The sequence below is a fragment of the Etheostoma spectabile genome, unplaced genomic scaffold, assembly GCF_008692095.1.
Source record: "Etheostoma spectabile isolate EspeVRDwgs_2016 unplaced genomic scaffold, UIUC_Espe_1.0 scaffold273, whole genome shotgun sequence".
Taxonomy (NCBI): domain Eukaryota; kingdom Metazoa; phylum Chordata; class Actinopteri; order Perciformes; family Percidae; genus Etheostoma; species Etheostoma spectabile.
The window spans coordinates 971780-981183 of record NW_022605577.1 but is presented as its reverse complement, the minus strand read 5'-3'; the positions used below and the strand labels follow the sequence as shown (position 1 = coordinate 981183).

At 40.6% G+C, this 9404-nt stretch overlaps 1 protein-coding gene across 2 annotated transcripts in view; it reads right to left on the bottom strand.

The window, feature by feature from the left end:
* Positions 1–9404, bottom strand: part of ids (iduronate 2-sulfatase) — a gene marked incomplete at its 3' end in the record, with an annotated part of 25155 nt that continues 15751 nt past the window's right edge. For both annotated transcript variants that reach the window (XM_032510866.1, XM_032510868.1), the window contains 3 exon segments: positions 1–709; positions 822–947; positions 8953–9063. In XM_032510866.1, coding sequence (XP_032366757.1) covers positions 626–709; positions 822–947; positions 8953–9063 — 321 coding nt within the window.

Below are 9404 nucleotides of genomic sequence, written 5' to 3'. Positions count from 1 at the left end.
CAGGGTGAAAAGAGGAGCTGCAGCAATGTGTGGTACAACAACAATATGGTGTTTTTTGAAAATGAAACCATGAGAACCTATTTTGGTACAACCTCAAAATCCAATTATGAATCTAAAAACGAGTATAACATGGGTGGTTTAGAGGAAAAGTTGAACGTTTTTGGTGATGTGCCATTTGATTTTTTTTTTTACAGTAGTAGATCTATACAACTCATGTCTGTACGCTAAATGAGCCAGCTGACAAATTAGCTTAGCATAAAGACTGGAAGCTAAACACCAATCAAAACCCCTACACCTGGCAGGTGCGTATGCGCTAAAAGTTGTGTTTGGCAGCAGGAAGACAAACCAGTCAGAGGCTTCTGTGCACATTATGCAGATTTCTCTTTGTCAAAAGTAAAAAAAAAAAAATAGAAAACACTTTCTTATTCACTTTGCTCATGTGTTGAACCCAGATCTGCCTGTTAATAAGAACCATTAGCCTGAAGAACTGAGCCTGAAAGATCAATAGTATAATAAACCAGAAAAGACAATATTCAAGGTGTGATTCCCTTTTCTAGATAGTTTTCATCCATCCATCCATCTTCCCTTTGCACTCCATCTGTCTATGTGTTGGGTTTTATTCTCGTCATCGCGCCTTCCTTCGTGCCGTTTTCCTCCCTGCTGAGAGGTAGCGGAGCTGCAGCCTCATTCTCATCTGCAGGCTCACCGTCTGAACACCACCAACAAGTCGGGGGGAAAAAAGGAAATCAATAAATGAATGAGTGGTTATGGGTTGTCATTGTGTAAAAATAGAATAATAAGAAAGAAGACTTCAAACATACACGGGGCAGGCTGGCCATCTTTGTCAGCATCACACTGGCCTCGAAGTCACTAAAGACGTTATTATCCTGACCGGGGTCGTCTGCCAACAAGTACAACTCGCCAGCATGGACATCTGAAACATTCACCTAGAGAGAGAGAGAGAGAGAGAGAGAGAGAGAGAGAGAGAGAGAGAGAGGGTTGCCACCGTGATTCTTGCAATTTGTACTCATTACAGTGTGATATTTATATTTAGCCATTTCATTCTTTACAGTGCAATATTTAAGACTAAATCATTCTCATTACTGTGTCAATATTAATACTCAGGACTTTTGATACACAAAACTGTATTTTTGCACGTGTATACAAACCTTTATCTTTCTTACCATTTTATGTATATAGTTGCTCTCAGGAACTGGCACCACGTTCCCCACACCCCCTTTTCTCCCCCCCCCTTCTTCTGCACGACTTACATTTGTATATTTTTATATTTCTCGTTGACACTGTAAAATATAGTTCACCAGTACTGCACTTGTGTACAATGACAATAAAGGCTTTCTGTTCTATTCTAACCTGGAAATGACGGGCAGGATGAACGTGACAAACACCACAAAATGCTGACGAAAATCTTTCAACTGATCTTTGTCCATTTAAAAAAAAAAAAAAAAAAAAAAAAAAAAAAAACACAGATTCACGAACTGTATGGCCTATTGCTTGCTTGAAATATTTCAGAAACACGTTCGGTGAACTATTTTCGTGTAAAATACGAGAACGTATTCTGAACGAGCCGCCACTATGGTCGGCTTCGAAATGCGGAGAAGCCAGATCCACGTGACCGCATTAGTTATTTCATTTTTGGCGACACTACAAATTAGCGCGCCCGCTTGTTATGGAGACGTATTAGTCTGCGCAGAACGTACGCTCAAGTGGCGTCGCTTGCGGGGTGTGTTCTAGCACATTTTGCCTGACGGGAGCCGAATGATCGCTCCGACGGTCGGCCGTGCATCGGAGCCTGAAGGCCTAACCCATGTTGTCCTCGGGTCAATTGACCCGTTTTCAGTTTTTTCCAAATCACAAAAAATGGGCCTTTGAAACAAGATGTAAATGTCAACATCAGAAATATCAATAACTTTAACTCTGAAGTATTTTTCAACTTATACATCCATGATTTGGACTGCAGTGTAACAATCCGTCTCAATCTTTCTGTAGCAAGCTGTTGTCTATTAACATCCAGCACAAAGTCCTTATTTACACCAGCAAACATCATTAGCATTCATTTGTTTCTGCCTCCTTTTAGCTTCGTTTGGTCTCCACCAACTCTGAGGGAAATACCTGGCTCTTCAGCTGCTAAATGCTCCACCTGTTCACCAGCTAGTTCCAACTTGGCTGTTCTTGTTTTGGTGGGATTATCAGAGCTTTCAGGCAGATGTAAATGCAACATCAGAATATCAAATAACTTTGGAAAAACATCAAAAAAGCACCCACGACATTTTAAAAGTGACCAAAATGGCATAAAAAGCGTAACTTTTTCATGGTTGATGAAAGACAACACACGGGTTAAATAAGTTAAATGCAACAACAGAGTCTACAGTCATGCTAGCTACTTCCACCAATTGCTAACGCAGCATGCTAACATGCTCACAATGACAATTGTTTTAGATTCATCAAAGCCATTAACCTTACCCTGTGTCGTCTATCCGTCAACCATGAAAAACACAGACATTATCATCGCTTTTTCCCAGATTTTTTTTCACTTTTTCAGTGTTGTGGGTGCTTTTTTCGTTTGATATTTTTAATGTTGATATTTTTTGTGACAATCTTTTTTAACTGGTCAATTAAATACCAGATACACTCTGCTTAATACTAAAGCACCTTTACACATCTGTCAGATTGTTACAAGGAAAGCAAATCTGTAAGTGTCATGATGTGTTGTTTTTTTCTGTTTGCTACTATTGGATTTCATTCAGCGTTAGTAAAACTGCCATGATCATGTCAGCAAATTGATGTAATTTGTGTGGCCAAATATTTCATCAGTGGGAGACATTGTAGCGGTCAGATATTCCTGATTTCTCAGACTCAGTCCCAAATATAGTCTGAGGCTGATATTTCTGATATTTCAATGGTGGACTGACCAACAGACCGAAGCCACCACTAATACAAAAAAACAACACAAAGTAAACTGGTTGGGACAAAAATCCAGTTTTAGGTAGACTTATCAAGTGTGGTGGTTGAGTTGAAAATGTCACGACGAGATTGTCAACTGGCGGCCGTTTTCACGTGGTAACTTTTTAAAAATAATGCTACATATTTGCTGAAAATCTCACTATATTCTATATTCAGTAGCACAAAAAAGTCACGTTCCTCTGCCTCCTTGTAGGTTTCTAACGCAGTGCAAGTTCCAACCGCGCATGAAAAGAACCAATCGAAGCCGAGGAGTCAACGACTGCTGTGAACTCAGTCAGACTGTAAAACTAGGCAGCGCTGATTAAATATGAATCAGACTGTCATTGTATTGCCCATTTCTCACTCAATGTTTCAGAAACATGTTGGAGTGTACTGTGAAGCTGTAAAACAAGCCGTTGCACTGCATTAGAGACTCTTCGACTCTAATTGGGTCGTTTTCTGGATGCCATTAGGAGCAGGCGGAGGAACTGACCTTTTTCACGATCATGCACACCGTCAGGATACAGTGAGCAAATATGACAAGTTGTAATTTTTTTATTTTTAGAAAAGTTACCTACTGTCACTTAAGTGAAAACTACTGGATTGAATAAAGTTCATTTTCGTCCATTCATACCTGGAAGGAATGTCAGGACAAGGTTGAGGTCTTTGGCGGCCAGCCATGTAGGAGACTGTAGGAAAAAACATCCACCAGCTCCACCGTGTTTTATAACTTTGTCACTGGAAAAGAGAGGGAGAGAGAGGTCAGCCAATTAGAGAAAGTCTGACATAGCCACCGACGCAAATTAGTCAAGATATCCACTAAAATGCACTAGATACCCTGCTCTTTCATTTCATCATCATTGCACCATTTGCACTTGAAGGAAGAAACGTCCGCGGCAAATATCAAAGTTCAGTCCTCCTCAAATACGTGTTGGGAGCTCTGTCTGATCACAATACATATAAACTCAAGTCGGCATAATAGTACATGTTGTAACACATTTTAAAGAGGCATTAAGACCATAATAATACATCAACTGAGTTCCCTTCTGTTCTTAAGGATTGTACACGCTTTGCGTTATCAATAGTACCTTGTTGTCAGTGAGGGGGGGCCTTACCTCTTTAAGATGGGCTCTGATTGGGTGAGGGGATCAATAAAGGGAAAGGTGGAGTCCCCGCAGCGGATCCCGGCATGTTTGCACCCCAGGGACGAAGAGATAAGGGGACCTGCGTCGTCACATCAAAATTTGAATTTATCCCATTCGCCGTGTTCTCCTAACGACCATCCTGCAACACTAGGGACAGAGAGACAAGATGGGGTTGGTTTAAAAGAACGGTAAATCTTAGCATAAAAATCAATGTTGGACACAGAGTCCCAGTCATCTCATATGTTAATGCTGGGTTTGATTAAGCTCTACAGTGTATATGTCAACAGTCACGGAAAGGGTTCTCCTGCAGCACTCCCCACTGATGAAACATTAAAAGAAATTGAGTTTCCGAGTTCACAAAGTTTCCCCAAGAAAAAAAAGAAGGAAAAGTGCAAGATAGAGCTGGGTTTTTAAGAGTATGGCAAACTGTGGAAGGAGGCAATGGCACAATGCTGGTACAACCTGCTATCTGGTGGATAACAAGCAAAGCTGCCACATCTTGCAATACTCCTAATCATGGAGAGCACTGAGAGCCTGATGACTTGAGTTATTTCAATAAATATTTGAAGAAAAAATCAAGCCTACGACCATGATCTGAGGTGAACACCACCATAATTGCTGTTGCCACCCCCAGCTCATCCAGAGCACGGAGCAACGCCCAAGTTGAGCGTCCATGTAAGACACGGCCGTAATATGCTGACGAATACCTCGCGTGAAGCACGATACAGAACACTTTGGTGTATAACATATTTCAGGGAGCAGCACGTGTTGTAATGGTTTAAAAAGTATAAAAGGTGTTTAAGCTGCCATGTTATACCTGAAAGTCTTAGGAATTGGTCCAATGGGAAGCTAATGTTTAAGCTTTTTGACATCGTCTCTTTTCCTCACTCGTCCCAGGGATTGTAGGCCACAGGAGGAAGAGCTTTAGGGCATTGGGTCCAGGGCCAGAAGTCATTTGCTCTATGGATATAGTCCGTATTCCTGCAATAAGTGTTTACGTTTCTAAAGGATGTTTAAATAAACAGTGTACCCATTATACACCTATAAATCGCGTTTTACATTTTGTACGGTCTCGTAGTCTTAGTCCGTAGGGACAAATGGAGGTTTAATCCCCGACAGACCAGTAACCGAATGTTGGGGGTTTCTGTTCAGCTCCTCGGGATGTCACCGATACCCCCCCATCTGCTCCAGGTTCTCTCTACCTCTCTCCATTACGCATTAAAGGTCCTGTTCATGCATGGGTGCACTGTACAACGGAGTGTAGAACTGTAATTTCCCCTTGGGTGATCATCAGATAATGTCTTCTCCTTGTTCGCACTGTTTTTCCCAACAAAGGAACGATCGTCCCAAAAGCCCAAACATTTGAAAGTTGTATCCATATTTTTACAACAGCACACCTCACTACTGGACACCTGTGTCACCATGCCTCAGCATCTCTCCGGCTCACTGGTCCAAAACACTGGGCAGCGTCTTGCCATTGGCTCCTCGCACTTTTAGGTTAATTTTACGGGTAATTCTCTTTCAACATGGCTCTAGTTTCCTATGTTTGTGATTGTGTTTCATGGATGTTATGCCAAGCATTTATCAACCTGTGATCCTGACACTAACTACTCCAGCTCAACCAATAGTAAAATGAATTGCAACCAGTAGAGGGCAACTATTAAGCACTTTATAGACACAATAAAAAGAGATTAAAATCCTTGAACCTAAATGTTACAATTTTGACATCAATCCATAAACCTACCAATATATATTATATATGTTTTCCTACTGGAAAATGATATACAACTATTATGTATTGTTAAATCTCTAACATGGACCTTTATACCCTCCTGTTGTCCGGTGCAAATTGCCCGTTTTCCTATATCAATGTTTCTTTTTACTATTCCCACCAATAACATGATTGATTCCACACAACGCTCTTTGGCCAGTATCAATCTCTACTTTCCTGTAATTTTGGGGTTTGCTTATTCCATTTTATACTTTGAAAAAAAACATTGAGTGTGTGTTGAACTAGTATGAGTAAAGTTGACATACTTCCAGTCTGTGATTAATCCATCACCATCCCGTCTCCTTTATTCTAGTCCTAAATAATTCCTAATTTCTGCTTTTCAACTCAACATAATTTCCTATAAATGAGTTTTTTATTTATTATAAACATCCAAAATAATAATAAGTTAGTGTTGTAGTGTGAAACGTCAAACAACGTGACAAACCTAAAAGAAGGTAAAAAAGTTAAAAACACGATCAAAAGCGTCACAAAAATTGTGATTTTCTAAAGAGATGTGTTGTTACCAACATACTGTTAATCGAGTGGGTTTCTGATGCAAAGCCTCTGGTGTAGGATGTCGTTAAGAACAGGTGGGTCATCAAGGGCCGATGACTTACTGATGGTGTTGGGGGTACGATTGGCTTGCTAAATGCCGATTTTACCCTAACCCCTTGTGCTGTTCTTCGCCGGTCCAAAATTGAAAATCACCCCTTTTGTTGAAGCTTTTTAATCAATATTTTGAACTTTTTTCCTACGTTTGTTGTCCCTTTTTTGAGCGTTAACACTAACTTCATTACCTTTATACCTTAAGGAGAGTTACTTTTACAGTTTATTTTTGGAATTTATGGTCAGATAACCTCATTATAGAAAATTATACCTGATTTGGAGTTACAAAAAGGAGCAATAATTGGAATTGTTTTTTTTCAAATGCTCATCAATTGATAAGAACGCCCAAAATTAATACTAATAAGAGCTGATTTGTACTTTCACAGAGACGTTTGTGGGAATAAATCTGTTATTTTGGTAGTTAAAAAGAACTAGGATTTATGAAATGAGGTCAATTGACCCGAGTGACCACATTGAGGTTTCGCACATACTTATCTCATTCATAAACCATTAGAACATTTTCTATGCCGGTTTTGACAATTAGCCACCTGCTGATTATTGCTAATGTACAGTACACATGAGCCTTTTCCAAATATCATGTGGGAAATGACAGACTTTTCAAAAGGACTTTAGACTTCTCTAGCCCTCGACACTGCTTGATTTGGGGGTCACTCACAAATGCCCCGCAGAGCTGCTTGGTTGACTCCCCCCCCCCCCGTCAAATTTTCATCTCGCAATTCTACACGTTTTGGCAAACCTGTTTGGCATGCTGACGTTCGTCTCCTGTATTCACGTGTGTCTGCTCTCATCCAATTTCCCCTACATCTGCCAAATGATTCTCCCATATATCAAGATCAGATCCTCATTAAATTCACTTCACATACAACTATGCATATGTCCATTCTAAGCTTTTCACACGGTTCTTTTCTTTTCCTATTCCCTGTTTTTTTAGCCATACAACCCAATCGCAAAACTAGCACTCTGGTTGGCGTAACTTAGGTTTCTGGCTACATAAAACAATTTTTAAAAAACCAAAACACACACTAATTGACAGAGCAACAGACCATATCAGATTCCCAGCCTGGCACCCGCGTCAGTCTAAATTATGTCCCACACGAGCGTGCTTGCATAGCTTGTTTTTTAATGAATCAGGTCCTAACCCCTTATTACCATGTGTTACCAAGAAAAGCTAAGATGATGTCCGTCAAGATCCTTCAATCATGCCCCCTGGTCTCTACATCCCTTCACTTCTCCCTGCTCTGTGATTATTTGCTCAATAAGATTCCGTAAGACTCTCTTATGAAATTACGGTTCTCCACAGTCCAATCTTTGTCCACAACAGCACGTCAAGCAAGCATGACCAAAAAAGCACTTTCACTTTCCCACTCTACAAGTATGGTTTCCGGGACTGATTAAGTGCTGATGCACCCAGTCCAGTGAATGTCTGTCGTCACTGAATCGACATTACAGGATTCTAGACAGAATAATGGTTGGCAATCCAGATTATGAGAGGCAGAGAGGGTAGGACAGACCTGCGGACTGTTTTCAATTCATGGTTGTAGAAATAGAGGCCAATTGATTGACTGGGGCTAGAGAGTAGAGGGAGATAGAGAGAGGAAGAGGCAGATAGAGAGAGAGAGATAGAGAAGGTAGAAGAGAGAGAGATACATAGCTTAGATGTAGACGTGAGAGCTATACTTATAGACAAGATGGATAGCTAAGAGCAGAGATATATATATATATATATATCGCAGAATATTGCAATATGTTTAAAATCACAATAATATTGTATTGTGGCGATATCGTATCGGGAGGCGTCTGGAAATAATACACACGGTTTGGCTTTAGTAAAAGAAGGCTTTAGTAAAAGAAGAAAGCGACAGTGGAGTTTAGGAAACTGGGACACGCGGGACGCGATCCCCGGTCTCTTGGGTGAAAGTCCTGCGTTTCCCTTTCATACTACTCGCTACTGCGTAAATTCCCACGCAATCGCAAGGTTATGTAAGTCGACGGAGGCCGAACTATGTTGAAAAACACTCTAAAAAGTAAGTATGCGTGTTGATAACACACCAATTACTGCATTCAAATTGGCATGTCATGCATACGCCATTTCATGAGATCAGTCTGAGAGACAGAATAAGGTTGGTACTTCAGCAGTGTGTATGGATAGATGGATGGATGGATGGATGGATGAGGAGTGTGTATGCGTTTCTGAAACATTAGTATGCATTTCAAGTAGCAGTGGTGAGCCATGTTTTGCCCGTTGTCTGTTTTTGGCGTTTTAGCCTGTGGTTTTACTGTCCACGATGTTTTTGGTTGAGATGTTTTGTCTATGCCTTTGTATTGTCCATGCACCAACTTGCCCAAGGGAGACCAATAAAGAAACCTTGACACAAAAAAGATGAATAACCCAACGACACAGATAAGAGAAGATGATTTTCATGCTGTGCAGGTATGTGATGCACCAACCTGAAAGGTTTTAGGGTTGAATCCTAGCCAGAGTGTGTATCTATAGTCCCAGGAGCGTAGAGAGTAACCCATGATCTTTATGTCTTTCAGATCAGGGAGGTCAGAGTTCACCTAAAAAGAAAGAACACTGAACGGTAGAAGCATCTTAGGTGACATAAAAAAAACAACAACTACGTTTTGGTTTAAAATCCAAAATCTGCACTACTCCAACGTTTCCCAGCCCTTAAAACGGAAACAATTAAAAACACTGGCGCCCCCCCTTTTGCTTTTAAATCTTTAGGATTGCCTTTTAATCTCTACGGGCACCAACGGAGACCTTTGGAAACCACGACACACGTCAGTCAGTCTTGAGTTCAACCTCGTAATCAGTCCAAGCTATACATTCCTGGTCTTCCCTTTGGCCATTGTTCTTTCTCTGAAGTATTTTCAACTTATACATCCATGATTTTGGA